The sequence below is a fragment of the Vicugna pacos genome, chromosome 4, assembly GCF_048564905.1.
Source record: "Vicugna pacos chromosome 4, VicPac4, whole genome shotgun sequence".
Taxonomy (NCBI): Eukaryota; Metazoa; Chordata; class Mammalia; order Artiodactyla; family Camelidae; genus Vicugna; species Vicugna pacos.
In genome coordinates this window covers 23,430,264-23,455,766 of record NC_132990.1, presented here as the reverse complement: position 1 = coordinate 23,455,766, position 25,503 = coordinate 23,430,264, and the positions used below count along the sequence as shown (strand labels likewise).

At 40.3% G+C, this 25,503-nt stretch overlaps 1 protein-coding gene and 1 long non-coding RNA gene across 16 annotated transcripts in view; one reads left to right on the top strand and one right to left on the bottom strand.

Moving 5' to 3' along the window:
• The window catches only part of BNC2 (basonuclin zinc finger protein 2), a 403,534-nt gene that overhangs the window by 235,233 nt on the left and 142,798 nt on the right, over positions 1-25,503 (bottom strand). For 8 of the 15 annotated variants that reach the window (XM_072959373.1, XM_072959379.1, XM_072959368.1 and 5 more), the window contains one exon: positions 7,744-7,827. The exons of 5 other annotated variants lie outside the window; for them this stretch is intronic. In XM_072959373.1, the coding sequence (XP_072815474.1) occupies positions 7,744-7,827 (84 nt within the window). Of the gene's footprint in view, positions 1-7,743; positions 7,828-15,552; positions 15,572-22,113; positions 22,534-25,503 lie in introns of those variants that run through there. 2 more of the 15 variants (XM_031676993.2, XM_072959378.1) reach the window with 2 other exon arrangements.
• Positions 22,877-24,650, top strand: LOC140696012 (uncharacterized). Its single transcript, XR_012071925.1, has 2 exons — positions 22,877-22,952; positions 24,058-24,650. It is a non-coding gene; the product is annotated as an uncharacterized lncRNA (long non-coding RNA).

Genomic DNA, 25,503 nt, shown 5'->3' with positions numbered 1-25,503 from the left:
CCTCCTCTGTCAGGGTAAGAAGGAAGATGGTAACTGGGAGCCACAGATTTCTGGCTTTCATTGATAACATTTTGACTCAAGAGTCTAGGCAGAGGGATAATTTAGTGAGTAGTGTGTATCCCTCTAAAAAGACAAATCAAGGTTCATTCACATTCCTTTAAAAAAAAATCCACCAATAGTCATGCAAGTTTATGATAAATGCCACCTAAGTTTTATACATGTACAATTTAACTGTGGATAGTAATCTCTGAACGGGTAGCAGGAAAACTAGCACTGTCCATGGAAACAGAACTGCAATTCATTTCTATGGAACTAAGAGAATGGGAACAGGTTGTAAAGAGAACTGACGATAAAATAGGATAAAAATAAAAAGTGAGAATAAAGGAAAAAAGAAAATGGAAAAGGAAAAGAAGAGAGAAAGGAGATAAACAACTGGGGAGACAGAAAGGCAACGAGGCAGTGAGGGGAAGGGCAGGGCAACATGAGATAAGACACTGCCGTGGAATGGCTCTTGTCCAAGGCTTGCGAGGGCTCCGCACCATCATCGCCATCTGACAGAGGGCCTACCTCTCTGATAGTTTGAAAAACCACTTCCTGTATTTAAACGGTCCCATTTTATTTTTCAGATTCCTCTGTTTATTCGTAAAGAAAAGTTCACATTTGAAGACTCTGCTCATGTGTCAAAGGAACGACTTTTATTTTAGAAATGTACTTTGGAACCTGTACACCATTGCTCAGTTTAGTGCTCAAAACCTCAGCGATGTCCTGACATTCCAACCTGACAGTCTTGCCTTTGTAAAGAAACGCGCGCGGGCTGTCTCTTTCCACTGTGCCTGAAAATTACATTTGAAATCAGTCTTCACTGACTTTGCAAAGCCTCAGAAGTATGCTCCTCCACTTGAGGAGTAACCTATCACCAAAGAGAGTTGTGTTCATTCTCAGGAAAAGCAACATAGATGCACCCAAAGTGTCAGAAGCTCTCAAGAGGGACATCCAGAGTTGGTCATCAGAGAGGAAGCATCCTCCATCATGCAGGGCAATGGCATCTAACACTGTACTCAAAGCCAGAGGGTGCAGAAAGGTAGGCTGTGCATCACAGAGGCCTGGCTTTGCAGGGTAAGAACCCTACGCAATCACCACCCACCCTGACCTGACAGCTTGCTTCTTTCTACCCATCCACCTGTCCGTCCTCCCTGGGCTCCGATAAATCACTGATCCTTACTACATCCCTCATTACCATAAGAACCCCTTTATATAAAAATTCATTCAATACTGCACCACTTTCAATATATTGATCCTACAAACTGTAACTCTGTGAAGTGGTTCAACGCAATGTCATCACCCCACAGCAACTTGTTTCATTTACAGTATCTGTTTCACTTCTACTCATGAGCTAATATAATTCATTTTTTTAAACTGCACACAGGCTGCTAGACACATGTGCATGGCAAATGGAATCTGAACTTAGCTTAACAGCCTCATTTATTCCTGATGGTTTAAATTATTTCATCACAATTAATGACACCCCCTCAGCTTCCTGTGCAGCGCTGCCAGATGTTCAGAGACCACAAAGCCACTCTCTTCTTTGACGGCTGGTGACAAGTCGTCCTCTGAAGGACGTTCCCTAGGTACTCAGGCCGGATGACACCTCCATTGCTTAGCACCTCCCTGCCTCCCAGAGTACCCATGCCGAGGAAAACGCAGGAAGGCATGAGAAACCAGCAAATGCATTAGCGAGAGCAAATTATGTGAAGTGATCTAAACTCAGAGGAACTTGGCTCCTGCCACAGGAGTTCCTAACCTTGTTGTTTTATGAAAGAACTCTTCGCAGCCACCTCCCCACCTACTGGCATCCATGGAGGGCCAAGCCTGGCGTTGGTCCCCAGGGAACATCGAAGGACAATAAAAATACAAGCTTTTCCACAGGGATCCTTTGGGTTGTGGTAATTTTGTTTTGGGGGGTGTTGCTGAAACTCACCACGCCATCATGATCATCACCTCATTTTTGACAGTGAACCGAGGTATGACCACTTACGCCTTCAACTATGACTTTCTTCTATCCTGTTCAACAGACACATCCAAGAGAAACATTTTGGCAACTTGCAGTAAACAGTTGTACCCTTTTTCCTTTCTTAAGCTTTACTGGGGTGTAATATAATTGAAAGACTAAAAGTTACAAACATTCCATGTGCACATCTTGGTGAATTTGGTTTGCCTCTTTTTCTTAGGCTTAAGTAGGATTTCTGCTTTCTAGGGGGATTGACTTTTTGGTTTTGTTCCTGTTAGGTTTTGTTTGTTGTTGCTGTGATTTTTTTATTTTTTTAAAGAACAGACTGAAAAACAGACTTCACACTTTCTCTTTTGAGTTTCACATGGGCAAAGCCGTTTGCTTCCTCAACAGCAAAAACTACAATTTCTCCTCAGAAATTAGTAATCATCTTATATTCATCATTTGAGTATCACAAAACAAAAAAATTCGCCTAAGGTCAGGCAGCTACAAGGGTAGCAGAAATGGTAAACACACTAGCACTTTTACAGTAAAAATCCAACCCTACAGCTCTAATTTGGAAAACATTTCCATCAACGAGGGAACATGTGGCAGACATTTTATGGATTATTTTTTAAATGTTAAAAAAAAAAAAAAAACGCTGATCTTATTCAGGGAATAAGGGGCCTTTTCGTTTGCCAAAAAGAGTAATAGAAAAACTGAAAGGCCACCTGTGTCAGCCCACCCTATAGTATGAACATACGCTATAAGAGCATTTTGGAAAATATTTTTAAACTGAGATGAGAAAAAAAAAATCAGTATCGATACAGATTCCAAGCAGATGCCAAAGGCTTCTGTGCATGTTAGTGATTATGTGTGTGGCCTACATGGGCTAATTTCAGATGCCTCCAAGATGCACTGAACTTTCACTTTTATAAGCTACTTGGAATTAAAGCTAGGACCTCACCCTTAGCAACTCTGACGATGGACACAACTACAAGATGAACTAATCAAGCCAAACAAGTTGAAGTTTCCCCTCACGGATGGATCTTCAGTGACTACTGCATTTCACCAGACAGGCTACACTTAGTATTTTGACAGCTGTTTATTAAAATTGCTTTCCTCGGAAATCCTATGAAACCACTAGCCTACTTTTTATCAGAGTTGAGACGATCGGGGAGAAGCTGTGATGATGGCATACTTGCAGCAGGCGGACAACAATAGGAAACTCTTAGCACTCCCGGAGTTGCATCAAATTTTCCACGGACCGAAACTAAAGTGAAATCGTTCAATTACTGAGAGGTAGATAAGTAAAATAAACAACTAATTTCATAGAGTGGAGCTGGGAGAAAGTCATATGGACCTCATTCTGTTGTCTCCAAACACATTTTATCGGAGGGGAAAAAGGAGCTGAATAAACTTTAAACTCTCATGTAGGGATGTATTGCTTGTGTGTCCCTGGCAGATGTGGAAAGGAGATGAAATGGGCAAGGGAGAATCAAATATCCCATCGCTGCAGGTTTGCTGAGGGAAAGAGCACTGCAAAGATCTCACATCTGGCAATCATTTGTCAATAGCTGGAAAGAGAACGGCAGGAAACTTTCTGGCTCTTGGAGAAGATGAAAAGACAAAAACCATGTGTCACACACACACACTCACACACACACGCGCGCACGCGCGCTCTCTCTCTCTTTGCAATGGTACAATGACTACTACCCTTATTCTCTACCCCTCCTTTCCTCTCTAAATTTAATGATCTTCAGATATACTCTACTCCATGGTCAAAAACATGCAGTCACTTGACTTGTTAAAGCTGCAGTCTATGTACATTTTTCAAATAAACCCCAGGGCTGATGTTAGAAAATCAGAATCAGTCAAGCATAGACCGCCTGGTACTTTGGGCAGGAATCCTTGTGGTTTAGTCAATAAACAGAATCTGAATGAAAGACACCACAGTAACTAGACAGTAACGTTTTGAACAGTTCTTAACCCAAAGGGGGGGCTTGGGCAGGCGGCGCACTAGTGACCACGGACATCAGGCTACCAGGACCCCTAGACCGCTCCCTCTACCTGTGACAGGGCTGTGCTTTAGCACAAGGTCATCTGCTGTTCCTAACACACACTCCAAAAGAGAGTGGACTTTTATTTGAGGGGTGCCGGGAACGAATTTGCTAAGGGAACAGTGTGTTGTCATTGTCATTGTTTTTTAAATATTATACCTATTTAATAGGGTGGGAAGGGGAAACCTCAGCTTTTAGGTAGTGTCGCTGGATGATAAGAATATAGAAAATTTGCTGGCTTCATTATGAGTTCATAAAAATGACCAGCTTTGCCCCAGTAGGTTTATCGTGTAACAAAAGTTTTCAAGACAATCCACACAAAATTAACTTCTCCAAAAATCACAGGAATTTAAACCTGTTTCTGGTGATCGACAGACTTCAGTGGGCAGCTCTGCTTCCCCCTTATGCTGCCTTTAACTAGCAACCGCCGCCAAGCGCGTCCCTGTGATTCCGTAAGTGAATGCTGCAGGTTGTCTAATAACCTGGCAAATTCACAGTAGCTTGTCAAATTATTACAGGAACAGTGTCATCACTAAACAAGCCTGATCACGGTTAATTACAATGCAGACTAGAGAGCAGCCACAATTGTTCATTAATTACAGGAAGCACCTCATTTAAATTTTATGGAAATTTACATTTGTACCCCGGTATGTCTGGAAAAAAAAAGGGATCCTTCATGCATTCATAGAAGAAAGAAGTCTGTGGTTTATGAAACAACACAGTAAATTGTGTCTAATCTGGTACTGAAATATTGGTTCATTATTTACTCTAATTTTCTAAGTACTTTAGTGGTGAAAAATACCAAGTCAAACCCCACATCTTCAATTCCCAACCAAGAAAGGAACTCAGCTCGGCTAACTGTAAGAACTTAACACATGACGAAGCACAGTCAGACTAAAGCGGTCACTTTTCTATGCTTAAAAATAAAATATTTAACAGCAGTTAAAGGAGGTCTAAACTAGAATAACCATTTCCCATAAAATAATCATGTCACAGCACAATTTTTTGTGACTGTATCTTACAGAAAGTTCACACCTACTTCAAAATCCACTGAGGAAACTGAAAAAAGTGAGTGAATCAAAGTCTGGATTTCCAGCTACTTTTCTAAATCAAGCTTATTAACACAAACAAGATGGCAGATGCCCTTGCAAAAGTCAAGCCAGGCACAGACTACAAGAATGACAGTCATTCAAAACCAAAGATATATTGAGTGTCAGGGGTCCTGGGATTTACTAAATAATACTGGTGGTTAAATAATCTGAAATTTGAGGGATTAAAGTCAAGGGTTAAAAGAAAACAGGTAAGAACAGGAAAGGGTGCCACCAGTCCTGAGAACTTAGCTAAAACACGAAAGGAAACCAGGTATGGGTGCTGGGTGTCTAAACGAGAATCCTTCATGGGGAAGGATATACACAGCCATGGCTCCTAAATCAAGGTGTACAAGAGGTTATTCTCAGGATCAAGAGGCCAAGCAGCAAATCCTCTGATGGTTATAATGCCTGGCCCTGGGAAAAAGCCTGAGATCCAAGCAGGAAAAGTAAACGACTCTGGCCAAATGCTCTGGTGAGTTCCCTGGAGTGCAGAGTTGGACTGAAAAGTAAGAAGTGGCTCACTCCATTGGAAAAAAAAAAAAAATCAGAATACACATGCCATGGTGCCATGCAAGAATGAAAGGACTCTGAGCGAAAAGCTACTCCTGGAACTGTTAGCTGGTGAAGAACATATTAAGTGTCAAATTTATTATGACTGACATAATATGAATATGTACCAGATATTATTAAAATGTATAGAAGCCATATTTAGAAGGTAAGATGGAAAAAGGAGAGAAAGAAAGGGTTCAAGGGGGACCCAGTTAATTCACCAATTCACCATACTTGACTATCTTCTAACAGATTCAACTTTTCCACTCAGTCCGCCAAAACACTGTTGCAAGATGAGGACTCTAGTAAAATGAGCACTTTTCTTTGTCCAGTAACTTGGTCTCCTTTGCAAGGCCCATGCTGAACTGTCAACTCCACAATCTGTTTAGCTACCTACAACCACGGGATTTTGCTTCAACTTGTAAAATGTACATTTTCTCCCTTGGTATGTCAAGATAACGTGATCCACTGGTCTCTTTCCATTTTATTTCACGCACCCACATCTGCAAAACCCATCACTCTTTGAGCCACAGTTCAAGGTTCAAGAAGAGATTATCCAACAACCACCCATGACAGACCAGTCCAGGTGACATGTTTGAAGAACATCACTCGTCCTACCCAAAGAGGTCAAAGATCAGACTACCCTTCACAAAGTCTTCTATGTGTCACACACAAGCTGATAGCTTTCGGAAAATGGGAAAGGCATGATCATGTCTGATTTGTGTCACACCTGCTTTTCCACTGTATCACAGCCATACGCCAGCCAGACAGTATCAGCCCACAGCACCGCAGAGCTCAGGCAGTCTTCCCCAGGCCAGGAGTCGGTGTGCAAGAGATGGAGACCCTTCCGTATCCTAAAAACTGAATCCTTCTCCAACCACCACTTCCACCATCATGCCCATGGTGAAGAAGTCAACTTTTAAAACTATTCTTTTTTTCTCATGTTGGATGTCAAATCAGTTAAAAAAGAAAAGTTTTAACACCAACCTCATTATGCTCATCCCCTCAAGTCTTAAAATTTAGAAAATGATGGCCCTTTAAAAACAGTCTGGGTTTGCTCCTCCAAGGAGGTACCATCATGCTGAAACTCCAACATGCATCTCTGCAACAATGGCACACAGATTCCCTAACTATGAAAAGTACCTGGAGGGGAGTGTATAGCTCTGTGGTAGAGTGCATGCTAGGCATGCACAAGGTCCTGGGTTCAATCCCCAGTACCTCCAGTAAATTAAAAAATAATTCTAAAAGGTACCTGGAATTAGAGACAAGCCCTTGGCCAAGATGTCATGGTTCTAAGTTTAATTTGCAATACACACTTCTAACTTCTCAAGACCACACAATGAACTGAACGGCAATTCAATACTTTCATTAAAAATGTGCTTTACTAATAAACTGAATATTACACCAGAGGACATATCTCCCAATCCATGAAGGAGGAGGATACTAATCATCAAGTCCTGTTTTTCTCCCACAGTGCCCGGCTGAATGCCTTCCATCCTGCTGAGCTGGGAGATCGTAATGCAGGAAGCATGACTCGCTCACCATGCATCCCGGGTGTCGAACACCGTTCTCAGCAGGAGATAATGATGACTTTATTTAAAAATGAGAGCTAAGATTTCCTGATTGCCTGTTATAGATGCCAGGCCCTGTGCTAACTGCTAGAAATATGCATTAAAACTTTTTATCCTCATAATCACCTTGGGTGGGAAGTCTCCATTTCATAGATGAGAAAGCTAAAGCCCAATTAGGTTGAGTGACTTGCCAAAGGTCTCACAGCAACTTCTGTTAACCTAGGAAGCCAGCCTCCAGAAGCCGTGTTCTTAATCATTGCATAATATACACGATTTCTTGATTTCTTAAATGAATAACTGAATGATCTCCAGTTACAAACAATTTCTCCTGGACTTTCTGCTGTGCACATGCTACACCGGCCCTTCTTTTATACCTGTCTCAGCAGCTGTCTCTTTCCTGAAGGCATGTGATGTATCTGTACGGCCTTCAGCGACCACTGTTTCTGTCACACAACCCCCAACTAAGAAAACAGTAAGACTCCAACCTGGACTTCCAGCCTCTGGTCTGGCTCCTCCAGATTTGGGCAAAAGTCTGCACCCAGCACTCTGCCAGCACATGCCACTGGGACCTGGGGGAATACGGCTGAGTTAGATGCTGGGTGTGGTGGCTGCTGAGAACTGCACACAAACACACCTGACCCAGGCAGAAGCAGGGATATCCCGACTGCCGTTCTGAAACAGGCCATTATGGCTTCACAGGTTTGTGACACTCAGTAGGTCAAATATATTGTACACATCATACAACCAAGTTTATTAACTACCAGAAGGTACATTGCAAGAAGAAAAAAATCCCCATCAATTTTATTGCCCCCTATATCCACAGCCTGTAGCTTAAAGCAGGCACTTAATAAATATCTCTGGCCTGGAGATGAAAGGAGGAAAGAAAGAGGAAGGTCAAAAGGAAGGATGGGAGGAAATGAGGGAAGGGAAAAAGAAACATGGACTCTCTGCTGGAAATTGGTGACTTTCCCTCTCTTTTAAATTCTCTGAAGTGGGAATTAAGAAAACTGCATTCTACAATGCCTGATGTTCCTCTGCACTCTCAATAGACCTGTTCAAATTCATTTTTGCTATTCCTGGCATAGGCCAGCACAAGCAGACTTTATCAGTATTTATTAATTATTTACTATATTTAAATTACACTTAAGGTTTATGTCTGTTCTAACAATAAAAATAACAGGACAATTGTAATTTAGTGAATAGTTCTCTGAATCTAGAATTCTACAATGAAAGCCACTAAGATTCCTTTTCAAAATTACCTATTATAATTAGTCTCATCCTGAAATATTGCCTTCTTATTAGTCGTTTGTTTACTTCATTAAAAAATTTTTAAGAAGAAGGAAAAAAAGGACTTAGATTTCACTGAAATCTGTTTTCTGCTTTTAAAAGTTTCTCTTGATCACTACTTAATAATTTTCAAACACATACTATCTTTAGTAATCGCACAACTATATATGTGTATGGGAATCTCAATTCATCAGTCAGCTTCATCTTACCTGTGTCTCCTTTCCCCCTCAAAGCCCTCCTTTGGTGTTTTATTTAATATTTTTTTTAACTCCATTTGGGATTATCTGTGCCAATCAATTCTTTCTTCAGAGATCAGTTTTCAGCTAAGCATGCTGCCTTATAAGGTATTTCTGTCTTTCTTTTGGCTCACAAGTCTGTTTGCTTCTCTAAATTTACACAATTTTCAATAAACTCCACTTTGCAAGTTCACAAGTAAGTATCTTTATGTATATGTACACACAAAATACCAATCAACTCTTCACACATATCTACGTCCACCTTTCCTATTCTTTTCAGGTGTCTTACTCTTTCCCTCCTGCCTATTGCCACAAGGTGACACGAACAGAGTATCAGCTGTCTTCAAGGTTAACCACTCTTTACACATGAATTTCATCAACTGGAACCAAGAAGGGAAAGAAAAGGAGGTCACATTTACTAAGCACTTGCAACTTGCTGGTCACCATGTGGATTCCTTCCATACAGATTAACCCTTTTTTTCTTTTCAATGATCTTATGGAACATGAGCACCTTCATTTTACAAATGAAAAAACAGGAGGCTTAGAGTAGGTAAATAACTACCTCAGGGTCACATGATAGAAAGTCACAAAGCCCAAACATAAGAAATGAGAAAAAATGAGAACATATTTCAAAGAGTTAATGAAAAACATGTAATAGCTGCATTTAGTGGCATCCATTCTAGAGGCATTTGATGTTTCATATGAAGGAAATTACAAAGAAGACAAGTAAAGGAAACTGAGAAGGTGTTACCAGAAATCAAGACCTACTACCTGCAATTTGGTCTCGGACAACACAAGCAGCGTTAAAGGGGATGTATCCTCCATCTCGAGGAATGAGAAAGAAATGGGGTGTACTGAAGAGGAGAGCCCCGGCATTTGTGTCACACACAGACCAATGCCCATCCCACCCCACAGATGACCTGCGGAGGGGCACTAATGAGCTCTGTAACAGTAACTCTCCCTAGGGCGCAACAGAAGAATTGCAAAAAAAAAAAAACTCTTAGAATATTCCATATCAAGAAGAAACCCAGCAAAAGCTTCCTATAAAACCTGAATGAATGTTACTACTGATTACAGCACATTCCATGAGCCAGAGTGTATATACTGCAAATTAAGTGTAAACAATACTTTATTTCATGTATGCAAAACAATTCCCACTTACCTTAATATTATTTGACCATGCCACAAAGACTAAGTTTCTAGTTCTTTTTCACTCTCACAGAAGGGATTTTATAAACACTCTCAGGAGGAAGGGAGAAAGTTAAACAACTGCAATTACACTCAATTACAACCTCAAACACTTAGAAATACACAGTTTCTGAGAGAAAACAAAAAGTTCTGTGAGTAAGTTGGGAGGAAACTACACCAGGCTACTAGAATGTTTCAACAATCCAAATCCCCAAAATGAACTAGGAGGGACAGAAACAGCAAACATAAATCACCCAACTCCTTATTATTACTCCTTTTCAAATTAAGATAATAAAATACAATGTAGACCTCCTGTTTTCAATGGAATTGAAATTTTAAATTGATTTGGGGAATTCCAATTTTACCTTCTTTTCTTCATGCTAGTGTTTAGCATCCAGTTCAACGTCATGCTTTAAAAAAAGCTCCACCATGGTTTTCACAAACTGTTCACAGTGATTTTGATCTCTGAGAAGTAGTAAGACTACAGGGACTTTTTGTTTTTTATTCTCCCGTTGTTTAAGAGAAACACTTAAGTTAAAACCAAAGACAAGCACTAAACTCATCAGCTAATATTTCTAAATGGCACAGCACACCACAGGTTTCATGACGGGGTGGTAACTGGTCCTTGTCTAAATTTCATTCGACTGGGGCTGTAACAGGAAGTATAGGCCTGGAGAGGGACCCCCGAGCATCCCTAGGGAAGCGGGAGCTGAGCGCACATCTCCTCTCTGCATGTACCTCAAAGGGACCACGGTGTGGGAGAGAGCTCTTTACAACTCACCCTGTGTATAATCAGCGGAAACAAAACATATGACAACAAGCATAAAGAAAAGCCTCTCTCTCTCCTCTCAGGAGAATTTTCAACCAGGGAGGGCCAGTGGGCATTCACTTCAGTGTCAAAAGGGCTTCCAGAAAACACATTTTCTGTGGCACAGGGAGGAAATACAGCAGGCTTCCTACACACACATATGTCCTTTGTTTACAGAGATCCCACATAAAGACTGCTAGGGACCCGACTTCTGAAAAGAAGACTGAAAAGGCTCCACATCATAAATGGAACCTACTGTTCAAAACACCTGAAGCAGAATGGGTGCAGAGGGTGGCTGTCACGAAAGGGACAAAGGAAGAAAGAGGCACAGGAGTGATAACCTGAGAAAAGTGTTACCAAGAAAGGGGCTTATAGAGTCTGGGATGTTTCTTGCAAAGCCAGAGCCCATTTGAACTTCTATTTTTCAACATTTAACATTCTGGTAGGCATTTACCTGATAGGCACTATAAAAGTCAGAGCCTAAATAAACTAACTAACTTCCATGTCAGCTCAAGTCTCTTTGGTGAACTGGCTGTAAGCCCAGAGCAGGTCTCAAGTGTATGTGCTTGGTGGCTTCAACTTAGTGGTGAAGGAATGAGGGAAAGCATCTGAACCCAAGGAAAACTTGGAAAAGAACAGGGAGACAGAACTGGTTTTTAAAAAGAAACAGAGACAGCCCCAAAAGAGCCCCATCAGAGGACTCAGGGGCACGGCTGGGTATAAGCTCTGTTACACTCCAAGCCAGAGAAAAGCAATGACAACTTCAGCCTCATTTCAGTGGTCAGGTAGTGTTCAGCAACGAGAGGAAAAATTACTCAGATAACACAAAGAATTCAGGAAGACCATTCAGCGAAATGGATTTGACAAGTTAGCCAGGAGGGCTTGTGAGAAAGAGCAGATAAGCAAATAAATTAATTACCCAACATTGTAAGGATGGAGATACGCTAAACGCAGTGCTGCAAAACAAGTGAGAAGAATCACTGAAAAGGAGACCTAAGTTGTTGGATGTGCAGTTAATGTCCACTGGCTTTGGAGCCAAACCTTGGGCAAGGGGAGGTTATTTTTATTTTTTGATATACTGTTTTAATGGAGGTATTGGGGATTGAACCCAGGACCATAATGCATGCTAAGCATGTGCTCTACCACTAAGCTATACCCACCCCCCTAAGCCTGTTTTAATCCCAGCTACAGCACTTTGTGAAGCTGGTCAGTAAATTACCAATTCAAAGCCTTGCCTTCTGCATCTGTAAAACGGGAATAATTATATTCACTGCATAGGGTTGACAAGGGTGAAGGAGATGACACGGGTAAAGCACCTGACTCAGTGTGCTGTAGGTACACAAAACAGGTAGACGATACTTCCCAGACAATCTCCCGGCCCTGCAGCACACCATTCCCATCAGGGCTGAGAAGTCTGAGACAGTGAGAGAAGGAATTTGGGGGGTGAGGGGATGGCTGGAAGCAAACTTCAAGTGTCAAAGGAATAATATAAGCAATTAGGGAGCCTAAAAATTATACCTCTTCAATTAGCCTCAATTAGGGGCCAGCTCTCTCACCCTGTAGAAGGCTTCCTAGAATGCCATGTTGAGGCCAACTATGAAGCTCTGTCTAGGCTCTGACACACTGTCGGCAGCCTTGAGTAGGCCGTGGGACCCAGGTCAAAGGTCACAGTAACTTGCACGTGTTATGAGGTAAGAAGTAAACAAGTAAATCTACACATGCGCCAATAGCATGAGTAAGCATTATGAACAATACGCGTGCGCCAACAGCGTGAGCGAGCATTATGAACAATACGCATGTGCGGGCAGAATATGTAAAAAAGGACAAGTGCGCCATGTGGGCGGCGCGCCATCTTGTTGTACTAGAATAAAGTGCGGTTTCGCTCCATGTCAGCTCCTGGCACATTTTTCCAGTTGGGCAGCTCACCTCCTAGAATCCCTCTCCAGTCCCCTTTGGCTGACACACACCGACCATAAAAGTCTTCATGGGGAAATTACTGAGAAGCGACACATTTCACTCTCTGCCATTCCTGCCCCAACCAAGCCCTTCACAATTAAAATATAAGGCAATCTTCTGAGTTCTCCTTCATGCTAGTGGCTTGACCTATGAATGAAAAACGAGTTTTCAAGGAACTTAGGTGAATCAAGACTGAAGAAACTCTACCCTTTGGGGGAAAAAACCCAAAACAGAAAACTGACAGACAGTCTAGGTCAGAGGTTCAAGGTGTACTCTCAGCCAAGGAACATTATTAACATCACCTGGGACCTTGTTAGACCTGCATCTGCAGCCCCACCTGAGATCTACTCTGACAGCGGACCTACCAGGCGGTGGAGCCCAGCCACTCGTTTTTACAAGCCCTCCAGGTGATGCTGATGAGCATTAAAGTTTGAGAATCACTAGCCTAAAAAACAAGAATATCAAAAAAAGAACTGGTAAGGCAAAAGCTCTTTAGATGATAACTTCATTTTAGAAGAGAGATGCCTTTAAAAAGGAGGAAAAAAAAAAAGGGAAGAAGGAAAAAGAAAGAAGTATACACCAGGGCATAAGATCCAGCGTCTCCCCAAACCTCACTCTGTGAAGGAGACTGAACAGCAGGAAAGGAGATGCTTGAGAGAGAAGCCCAGGTGAGTTAGCTACGTCGGGAGCAGCGGCACAGGAACTCCATGTCATGCTGCAAACCCTACCAGGACATAATTCCGGGACAGACATTACTTTAGGACTGAAACTAAAAAGCAGTTCAAAATGACCCACATCACCTTGAACTCAGCCCCTGGGTTTGCTCCACTCAGCTTCTCTCCCTGGTTTTCCAGCAATTAAGAATGAAGATGAATTTAACTATCTCCACTGAGGTGGAAGAGAAGGCTTTCAAGTCAGGATCACCCAACTAGTGAATGCTTTTCTGAGGCAGGGGGCATTTTTTTTTTTTTAAAGAGAGAAGCTTACTTTAGGGGAAAACAAGTGCAGTCCACTTAACTTTACCTCATCAGGGGCACCAAATGAGACGAATCAAAAGGTTTTTTATTTTCCTCCCTAGATTTCACAACTCGGAGAAAAGGGTGATTGAAAAAGGTGTACATGAGAGAGCAGAACAAAGAGTGTGAGGAGTAAAATACGATGGAGGCGTGTGTCCCACAACAGCCAGTGAGAGAACAAATATCCACCCCTGCCCTCTAAACTCAACATCTTCATATTACTCATTGAACCTACACCAAGCCTGTTATGGGGGGGAGGAAAAAAGTTTAAGTTGCCATACATGGTTTAAGAGATAAAATACAATGAGCACTTAAACTAGATTTAACGCACAGTGGTCGTCTAGAGAGGTAGATTTCTCTTGACTAGCCCCACGCCCCATCTGTCATGGCTTAGACTTACTGTGAAGAGTGAGACGCCACAAATCGGGGTACCAGCAGACCAGAGGGGCTCCCAGCGCCGTCAACAGGAGAGCCAGGGCAGCCTTCGCCCTGCTGCCAAAGCGCACGGAGCAGCGCACCTGAGATCAATAAAGCAACGTGCTCCTCTTTGCATGCAAATTTAAACACGGGTAACGGTAAGAAAAGAAATGAAGGCAGATTCGTCCCTGCTGTTCCACAAAGTAAAAACTTGCCCAACCCAAACCTAAGTCATACTGTGCACTGCACAATTCCCCCTCCAAACCTGCCAAGGACCCCAGACTAAAAAGAGAAAACGCACAAGGGCACACCAAGTTGATTTTTATGGAAGACCCCCCCCAACCCCCATCAACTGGGGTGAGATCCAGGGAAGATGAAAAGCTGCACCAGAGAGGTCAAAAGTGAATGTAAACCTCTCCCACCAATGGCATCTTTTTGTTACTGAAGGTCTCAGGAAGTGGTGAGAAAATAAAGTAAAAGGGACTTCCTTGTATTTTCCTTGGAGATCTTTAAGGTGTTTTTTCAAACTGAACATACGGCTGAAATCTAGTGACTTTAAAATCCAAAAAAAGGCTTAGTAGACAACAGAATGCTTTAGAAGTGATTACACGGTTTCCCATTTTGTATGTTTTTGGCATTAGCCTCAAATATAAAGCTATTTACGTCAATGACTTACCTAAGAAACACTATATAACACCATTTCCTCTCTACACGCTTTCCCTTTAGTTACATGATGCTCCTCCCTGGTTTCATCCGTCACCTGTTTGAGAACAACATTCCCCAACTCCTACTCCTTACCTCTCCTGTGAATTTTTAGCCTCCACTTTCAAGCTCCCAATAGAAATGTCCAAGTGTCCAGTTAATACCTCTTGCTAAACAAGCAAAGTGTGTGGGTTTACTGCTATCTTTTCTTTACTACAACTCTACCCTGACTCTGCCTTTTTTGGGAGGGAGTGGGGGGGTGGCACACAAGATTATCACCATAATCCTATTAACAAAGACTCAGGACCAAAGATCACGATTAAAAGCCTTCTCCTTATCTTCCAAACCCAGTAAATTCTGAAAGCCTGTCCAGTTCTCCCTTCCAATCCCCTCAGCTGTCCTCCCACACACCTTCCAGAACATTTCTCACCTTCTAGATCATTTCTAACAAGAGCATGCTCAGACGTTTGCCATAATGCTTAAGTGATTGATAATCCCAATTTTTCCTTTCACACTCACCCACCAAGGCCATATTCCACCCCACCAACTGTCACACACACTCTCCTAGCTGATGTTTACAGTTCTCCACAAATTACCAATTAAGAGTTCCTTCCAGGCCCCTAAACCTGGCTCTACCCTGCCTCTCCAGCTTCTCTCTCCTCCTCCTCCATGACAAATACTTACCAGACAGCCTAATTAGACTCCTGAATGGTTCTTGCTTACTGCTTCAGGCTTTCCTAATTTGACATAGTTCTCATACAGCTCTTTTTGGAATATCTTCTCCTGCACTATACTTTTGAACACCTTCCTATTTCAGGTTTCCACTACTTCTACAAAGTCTCCTGATACCCCAGGCGGAAGAGAACTCCTCCCCAGTGTTCTACCACCCACAGGGCCCTCAGCACTACACAACATTAAATACACGACATGTTTTTTCTCTTTAGAGGCAAGCACTAACTTATTTCTCTTTGTATTTCCCTGTAGCCCCTACCACACTGCTTTACACACAGCAGATACTCAACAGATGCATGCAAAATAAATAGCAAATAAATCTCTTAAAATTCACAGTGGCACCAGTGACCCAATGTTACAAACAGAGTGATTTTTTAACTCTATCATTATTCTACCTGATCCTCAGCAAATACCCTTAAGGCAATTAGGGGCCAATAATTCCTATTTTATAAAAATTCAAGATGCAAGGAGGTTACTATTTATGCACAGAGACGTCTTCTGAGTATAATTTAGCCTGTGAAGGTTCAGGAACTAATTCAATGTCACCCCGTTGATCCGTTGCGTATTTCAGCTGAAATGATACTTCTCAAGCTTACTTTCCTTCCAGCTTATTTCAGGATACGTCCAGAATCTTACTCCATCAAAGCAATCTCCTACAGATGAGAAAATGTACATCTTTACAACGTAAGTTTTACAGGTCTTTCTCTGCCCTACAAATTATCAACATATGCTGAAATTTGAAGTATAAAATGGTAAAATATATACCGGCATATATAGCCTCTTAGTTTAAAATTTACTAGGCTTCAGAGTAGAGGAAGGTATGAAAACCTCATAAAATAAGCTCTTTTAAAAGGTGCTGATTGCCATATACCTGGAAACAAAGTAATCAACACATTACACTGCTCTGAGACAAGAAGACATTTCTAAGATACCATGAAAGCAGCTTACAGACAACTGGAGGTCAATTTCCATCCCTAATCAGTTTTCTCCTTTGTTTCAAGCCAAGAGGAGGCAACTACAGCCTGTGAGCTAAATGCTACCCTGCCACCTAGTTTTATAAATAAAGCTTTATTGAAATACAGCGTGCCTATCCCTTTACATACATAGTCTGCAGCTGTATGTGGCTATAAAGACAGAATTGAATAGCTGCTACAGCAAGCATATTAAAATATTTACTATCTACCCTTTATAGAAAAGATTTACCAACCACTGTTTTAAACTATACAAAATTATCCCTGTTTCCCCAAGAACATCACTTTCAAGAATTCACCTTTAATAAAAAAGAATACAAGAGCAAAACAGAATGCTGGTATTGAAGCCCCACTCTGTAAAAGAAAAGAGCTGATGACAACCTCAACGAACAACCTCAACGTCCACAAACCAAGAACTCATTAAGTAAATTATGGTACAATGATATACTAAGATTCCATTAAAATTTATGATGAGCATCTTTATTTAGATATGGCAAGATATCTATGACATGGTTGACTTAAAAAAAGGAAGTCACATATCTGTAATTCATTTCTGTAACAACCATCTATCCATACATCCGTATGTACACATAAATAAAGATGACTAAAAAGATATTAATAAAATGGTTCCTTGGTGGCAGCCTTTCAGATAGTGTTTACTACTTTCTTTGTAGTTTTCTTAATGAGATCTTTACACTGAATACATACCCTTCATAAAAGCTGTTTTAAAAAAAAAAGTTTAAGATTTAAAAAAATTAAAGTCAATGTGTAAAGTTCAGATTTTGCATTTTATAAAAAGCACTGGGTTCTTCAGAAAGTAAAGAGTTTTTTTGTAGTTTTTTGTTTAGGTAGGTTTTTGGTTTGTGTTGTTACCATTTCTAATTTTCCTTTTCCTTTGTTTTAAAGACAGAAAGGCTCTTAGATTTACCAATAACCTGCCTATCTAGAACTGGTATCCCCACTCTAGGTGGCAGCTTCCTTCCTGGACGAGAAAAGTCCCTCACAAAAACATACATGGGTTAGGAGGAAGAAGAGAGGTTAACAGAACAGTCCCTTGACAGAAATGTATTAATTCAATCAGTGTCTTGCTTCCAGGTTTCCATAAAAAGGTTCATAAAGTACCCAAAAGCCACATAAGATTTTAGAATTGTGCTGCTCAATGACTGACTCTCAGTTATGAGTAAGAAAGGGGAGATTTTTCTCCACTCATTTTCTTCAACAGAAGTAAGCTTCTGCAAGATTGGCACAAGTATTTTTTACACCAGTAACTGAAAAGGCTAAGGGTGTACATGGTACAATTATTAAGAACCCAGTACCACCACTGATAAAGAGATAAGTGAACAGTGCACAAGGCTTGCAAACTAACAACAGGAACAAAAGAAGAAATTGCTAATAACAACCAACACAGCTCACCTTCTCTGTGCCAGACTTCAGAGGCATCATTTCTAACCCTCATTTTATAAATGAAATAATTGAGATTCCAAAGTCACATAAAGTACCTGGCTTGAAAGCCTAGACTCTTCCACCTATGATCAGAAAAAAGAAAATTTATTTCTACTGAAGGACTATATAAAATCCCAATACAAATTTAGCAGATGAAAAAATTTTAAATTCCTGGTTTATAAAAATACTACAAGATTACCTTGTCAATCAATTTATTTTAAAAGCAATTTATTTAAAATAGTGTGTTTTTTTAACATTATTTTCTCAGAGTTAAATCTACCCACATTCTTCATCCTTACATTTATTCATATATGCATATGATACGAATATATCCTCTACAGATTTGCCATACCATTACATAGAGCACAAAACCTTCTTCATATTGTCAAACTGAAATAGTCTGTATACATTTGTAGATACAGACTCTAGTTAAACATAAAACTATGACTCGGTATTTTATGATTTTTCTCACAGTAAAACTATCTGACCAGTATGGATGAAACAAAATTTGTGCCCTGAAAATTAACAAGTAAAATGCTGTACAATGATATAACTGATTTTTTCACATTGGTATTTACCCCACACTATTTTTCTCTTAGATATATTTTCTTTTAAAATTATGCAGAGATCAGGGTTTCCTGTAAATTTCCCATAACTGCACCTCCACCTCAAGGTAATAAAGAAGCCCCTTAACTCTCAGATTGGGAAACTGAGGTTTTGCTACCCCTCCTTTTTGTGGGGTGTAGAGGCATTAGACTGGTTTTCTAAGCGGGTATTCCACGGATCCCTAATAAAAGTTTGTAAGATAGGGCTCTGTGGCTATACCGTTTTTATCCAGGGCAGCTCTGACTTTTATCAGTTCTGCATATTGGCTTCTTTATAAAATTTAATTTGAAAGGAAAAACAAAAATGATGGGTTCAATAACTTATTTTTTTCTTTTAATGGCTGGCTTAAGTTACAGAATGAAGAATATGGTAGAGGAAAAAGCAAAGACCTTCGGGTCAAACTTGCTGGATACAGATCTTAGACCTTCATTTCCGCATCTGTACAATGAAAATAATCATACCTGCCCTGAATGCTTCTGCAATAACTGAGTAAGATAAAGTGGGTACCACCCCTAGCACATTGTGTGAGCTACGAGGTAGCAATGAAATGATTAGTTTTTAATCCTCATTCTTTTGCTCTTAGTAACAGGTGAAAGTACACGCTAAGACAAATATTTATTTTAGATCTTAAGATGCAGTACATTCAAACTAGTGTTTGCTAAAAGAAACTAGATGTTAGGCAAAATAACAATGCTAATCAAAGACCATCTCTGACAATAATAATGTACTACACATGAGAACACAATTACTTTTGATAAAACCATAATCCAGGATTAAAAAACAATAAAAGAAGCACATTTTGCTCAACAAATAGTTCCCAAGCCCTTAACTATACTTCAGGCATTGTAGAAGACCATAAATGAAGATAAAATGTTGCCCAGATAGACATGCATGTTACTTGCTACTATTCTATTTAAACACTATTCACTTTAGTACAACCTTAAGTCCACAAATACATGGGAATACTCCCAGAGCCACAGGTAGAGGCCCGGGTACCTGTATAATCGAACCTCTAGCTTTACTATCAAGAGTTAATGATAATGAGTATAATAAAACAGGAGGTTTCGATTCAAGCAAATGATTAGAACTGATGATTCAAAAGCAAACAGAGCTCAGCAGCACTTGCCAACTTTGCCTCTAGTCTATCGTTAGCCTTCACTGATATCTCAGAAATAAGAGCATCACTCTGACATGCAGGAAGGCCATTCCAGCGAGAATTTTGCAGAGTGGTAAAAAAACATAAGACTAATGGATGACACAGGAGATTCCGGGGGAAAAAAAGGAAAGAAAGAAGGAAAGCTCTCTGCCAAGGCCTAATATTTCCTTTCCTATAGATAATTGGAAAACATTTTATTGAAATTTCTTCCCCTGTTTCCAAAAACTGAAGCTTCCCAAGGGTAAGCTCAAAGAATAGGATCTACAGTTTACTGAACACCTACCTACTCTGTGCCTGAGCTTCATGGGTCTTGTCTCATTTATCTTCCTGACAAAGTCTCAAGCTAAGTGTTTTCCCCATTTTAAAACTGAAGAAAATAAAGGCTAGGGATAAAGTGACTCACCCAAGGTCACAAGACTAATAAGTGGCAACATCACAATCTGAACTCAGGACCAATCCTTGGACTCTCCCACACTCCCCCACCCCCGCCAGAATTCTGCAACACCAAACACTAACATCCTCTACAATGGGAAGAAAAAAATGCTGAAAGAACAAGTATTAGTATTTTAAAGGGAGTTTGATTTTTTTGAGGAAAAAAATCCTAAATCAAACTTAATCTTCATATTAAGGAGACATGATACAGGAGCATTTCCACTCTTTTCCCTCTTGGATTATCAAGTGAAAATTTTAATAAATTGGAAAGAGTTGAATACAACCACAATATCCTTTTTATAATCAAAAACTGCTTCCATGATCAGGATAAAATTTTTTTTTAGATAATCTAAATGTACACAACAGATTTTTTTTTCCCCTTAATTTGGCACTGTTAATGAGTTTTTCCACTATTTAGGAAAAAAAATTAATTTTGAAATTAGCTGTAAGGACAAAAAAAAAAATCCAGCACAAAGTAAATTTAGTATTCCTCTGAAAAGTACATTTTTAAAATTTGGAACTAAAAACAAAAATCACTAAAAGAAAACTTTCATGATCACTTTATTACATCAAACAGAGTAAAAAGAATTCTTAAAGTGAGTATTCTCTAGAATGTAAGGGAAAATATCTAATGAATTCATCTGAAATTTGAAGTGCCAAGTCCACACATAAATGTTGATATTTGCTATAGAGTTGACTGCTTGTTGGTTTAAGACCTCCCATAAACAATGTGAATGTATCTGTTTATAAATAATAAACCATCTACGGACAGCACTAATCAGATTAAACTTAGGAGGTCTATCTTGACAAAACCTTCATTTTACAGAAATACATAAATCATGCACCAAATACTCCATAAACAGGGCACACAGACCCACTCATAGTTTACTTTTTTGTGGTATGTTCTTGAGTTAAATTTCTGTTACATAATATTTTTAAAAACAACTTATCAATGGAAAACTCTCTTAGCTTAACATCTGTAAAAAGTTCTTCCTTGCATGCATTTGGTAGTTATCAAAGTGTGCACGTTCACACAGGCACACCCCCCCCCGAATTCTACGTATGTACATACATGCATTATTAAGGATGAGAAATTGACGCATCCCAAGAACATGAAATCAAAGAAAGTATTAAGGTTTGAAAGTGAAGAAAAATAGGCGATTCAAAACTAAAATTCAAACTATGAGGTATCTTTACTTGGGTAAGCTCAGGCAGGATAAGCTATATTTCTCCTATTCATCGAAAAAATCATACACATGAATATTTTATAAAGTCACAATGCAAAATCAGAAGACCGTTCCATACATCCACATTTTAATCTGTTATAAATTAACTTGAGTCAGACCAAATCACGAAGCAATCCTGACTGTTCCATGTAATATGCACAATTACAACCAAATTCAAATCGTACACACCCTCAGTATATGTAAGCCTCCAACAACTGGAACAATGAAGCAGAAGGCTAGAGTTTCCCCGGAGAGGGACAGGGGTCAGGGCAATCTGCAAAAAAATCTGCAGACAACTGCGAAACCTGGAAATATCCTAAAACCCTGAAGACACTCACGTGGCTTCAAAACCAAGTCCCTTTACAAGCCCTAGAGCCCAGGTGACCTGCATCTCTCCAACTGCCCTATTTCCAGAATTCCTGATTTTAAATCACACTGGAAACTTCTGGCTGCAACTGAATACAATGGTCCAGTTCTGCCCTTCTAAATGCGGGGGGGAGGGGGCACACAGTGCCATACTTAAGTTTGTTTTGTTTTAAACTCGGACCTTCTGCATTCCAAAACTGTATCCCTCTGACTAATATAAACCGTTACTACTGAGAAAAGGTTAAAACACACACCCTCCCCCAAAGCAGCCAGGGAGAAGGAATGAGGGAGTAGCAGTGGTAACATACAGTACCATGAGCTGCAGCGGCCTCCCGCTCAGTGGTGCAAGGTTAACAGATCGCTCCTGGCCTTCAGGCAGACAGCAAAGCCCAGCCCGGGGCGGGGGGGACAGGGACCCGGCGGGCAGGGGCCCTCCTCGGGCCGTTTACACAAGAAGGCAGCTCAGCTCCTTCTTGGCGCATTCTTTCTCTCTATCTCCCAACCTCTTTGCGCGTGTCTTGTCATATTTCCTTCAGCTGTTAATTGTCCGGACTGCAAGGCTTTAAACAGCCACAGTTTAGGAAAAAGCGAAACCCGTCTAAGTGACCATCACAGCAAATCAGCTTCACGCGGGTGGGTAAAATTTTCCAAGGGAAGTGTTCTTCTGATAGTTCCTGAGTCTCTGAGTCCCCCCACCCCCCACCCGCCGCCACATACTCCCCTAGAGGGCTAAAGGCACTGTGGCAATAAAACATTCATGCGACTTGGAATTTTAACACAATGCCATTTCCCTAGTTTAACCTGAAAGGAATGCACTAGTCACAACAGACTACATCATCCTGCCATTAAACCCTGCCAAGGAACCGCTTTTTTGGCTTTGCTGGGCCAGCGTTGACGGGAAAGGAGGACACAGACCCACACACAGCGCACCGAGGGGCCCCCTCGGCTTCCTCAGCCTCGTCCAGCAACACCCTGCTCTTGAACGTGACCCCTGACCCCTCGCATTGTGACCGGCTTGTGATGCATGTGTCACTCTGAAACTTCTGCAGGGCCGCACGCTGTGCAGGCCATGTGCTGCTCCCTCTCCACGGGACTTGGGCCAACGCCAAAGCTTCCTTCTTATTATTACTGCTACTATTGAAGGTCTTACATGTAAGTGCAGGGAGGCTTTTTCCTTGTGCGGGAGAGTGGTCTGTTTTTCTTTTTCCTTTGTTTGTTTTAGGCTTTTTAAAAAACAAACTTTGCATTTGCATTCATAATTGGGTTATGATTACTGACAAACTGGCTTGCTTTGGGGACTACTTATCAAAGCTGCCAGTTCCTCTGCATATAAGTGACATTTAATTTAGACTTACAAAGTACAAAAACAGAAGTAATTTTGATTTCTCCAGAGAATGTTAGAGAAAAGCTCAAAGGTGTTGAACTCTGAAACCTCCACACTTAACCATTTCATGTGGCTAAGGTACCATCACACAACAAACAACAAATGAGATTTTTTTTTAACCCTAAATGCATTGATTTATTACTTGTGCAGAGTTTTCTGCCTTCCAGGGAATGTAAGTGACAAACTAAGGGACAAGGAAAAATATGTGTACAAATGAAAAATTAAAACATTAAAAGCTTTTAAATGTTTTAATTAATTTTTAACTTTGCTGGGATGCCAGTTTGGCCCTTTTAGCTGACCACAACAGTATTCATTTTTATTAATTTTGAAGTTACAAGATACCATAATTTTGCACCCCCCCAAAAAAATCTTTTTCTTTATTCTCAGCTTCTTTCCCACAACTAAAGTATGCCTGCCAGATTTTTTTCCTTTTCTCATAATTTTTTTTCCTTTTCTGATCATTAACTATTTTCATATGGGGCACTTTCACTTTCAACCTTGCTCTACTATTTTGTCTTATTATTCCTCCTCTACTTTAGTAACAGGCAGTTCTAAAAAGCAGCCAGTCCCTCCTTCTGGCCCTGACCCTGAACTACAGCCAGGTGAGCTATGATTATCCCCGAGAAAGGCAGAAGATGCTCCAGCATTAATCTCCTAGAGTGAGGCCACGTCCCCTTCTCAGTAACAACTGAAGAACATCTTATTTCATCTAAGAGAATACCCTAAAATACAAAATGACGATCTCTAAGCAGGTTAACATGCACATATAAATTAGTCAAATTGTCTTCCTTAGCGTAATTTTTGTCTCCTTAGTAGCTGGAATTAGTCTTAAGCCTTTGTTAAAAGACTTTTTTCCTTCTTTCCTTTAAACAGACATTATCATGCCTTGAAAATTCATTCTAATCCCTTCACCTTAGCCAAACCATGCTAATTCTAGCTAGGAGGACAGCAATTAATTTCTTTTTTTAAAAAAGGATTGACTTGAGGAACAGGCAGTGGGAAATCAACACAACAAAGAAGCAAGATTATCAAAACCAATAAGAAGTAATCCTATTTCAAAATTTAAATGCTGAAATCAAACTGCCATTTTAATCTATATAAAACACAGCAACAAAGATGTGATTTTTTTTCAAGTAATCTGACTTATTATCAATGTATATTGAAATTCCAATTTTGATGTTACCGGGGGAAACCTAGTAAAATTACAGACAGAACTACTTAAAGCCATGAGATTAAAATTAGAGGATAACTTCTATTTAAATTCAGTCAGGTATACTTTTTTGCTACTGTCAAATTAATCAACAGTGATTCCAAAGTATCTTTGACAAACATCCAGAGAAAGAAAAGAATAAAGGTCTCTGATGCGGTTCCTCTGAAGACCTCTGGAACCTGGAGATACATCACTAAAAAGAAGGAATTACCCATCCTTCATTTCTTTAAATAAAAACAAAAAGGCTATCAACCAATTTTATAGTCTTAATATACTGGTACAGTGATTCATCATGAAGTCATATTTTTTTAATGAAATAGGACCAATACAATAAGTGCAATCAGAACACTACAGAGCCTGCTAGAACAGAAAGTTGTATCAACAAGTGTACAGAATTTCAAAAAGTTGCGAAAATCTAAAAGTTTTGCAGAAATATAAACATGTTGGTGGGTACATGTGTATGATCAAATCTGTGATAAGCATCAGTGATTTTCATTTTCCTTTAACCAAAAGAAAATTTTACTATGTTAAATGGCATTCAGAAATACAAGTTTTAAAATTTTGTCAGTTACCTTTAATTTCTAAAAAGCAAAACAGGTGAGAAGTTTCTCACCAACTCCTATTCCAAGGAGCACAAACACAAATAGGTTAATCTATTCTCAACAAGAGTCTACTTGGAGCTATAGGCTTGGCTAAATCAACCACCACTACTACTGACTGCCCCCCCCCCCCCGCCCCCAAACAGATTCTAAAACTGAGTGAGGGCAACCCTCAGAGGCAAGGAGATGAGACGAGAAAGGAAGAGTATAGATAAGAGTGAAGGAAGGACAAGGAAAGAGATGGAGAAGGATGAAACCAGACTGCAAGAAACACAAACAACAGGGAAGAAGGCGGTGAGAGAGAAATTAAGAATGAAATAGGGAGGGGAGAAATGGAAAAGGGGAGCCGAGAAAGGGAAGACTGAAGGAAAAAAGAGATGGCAGGGGAGAGAGGAGGTGGTGGAGCCCCGCGACACAACAGTGGATCCAGCAGCTGGCCTGAGATGCTAATTCAGCGCTTTAACAAATCAATGCCACTTGAAAAGTACAATGCGAGCCCTCACTGGGTAG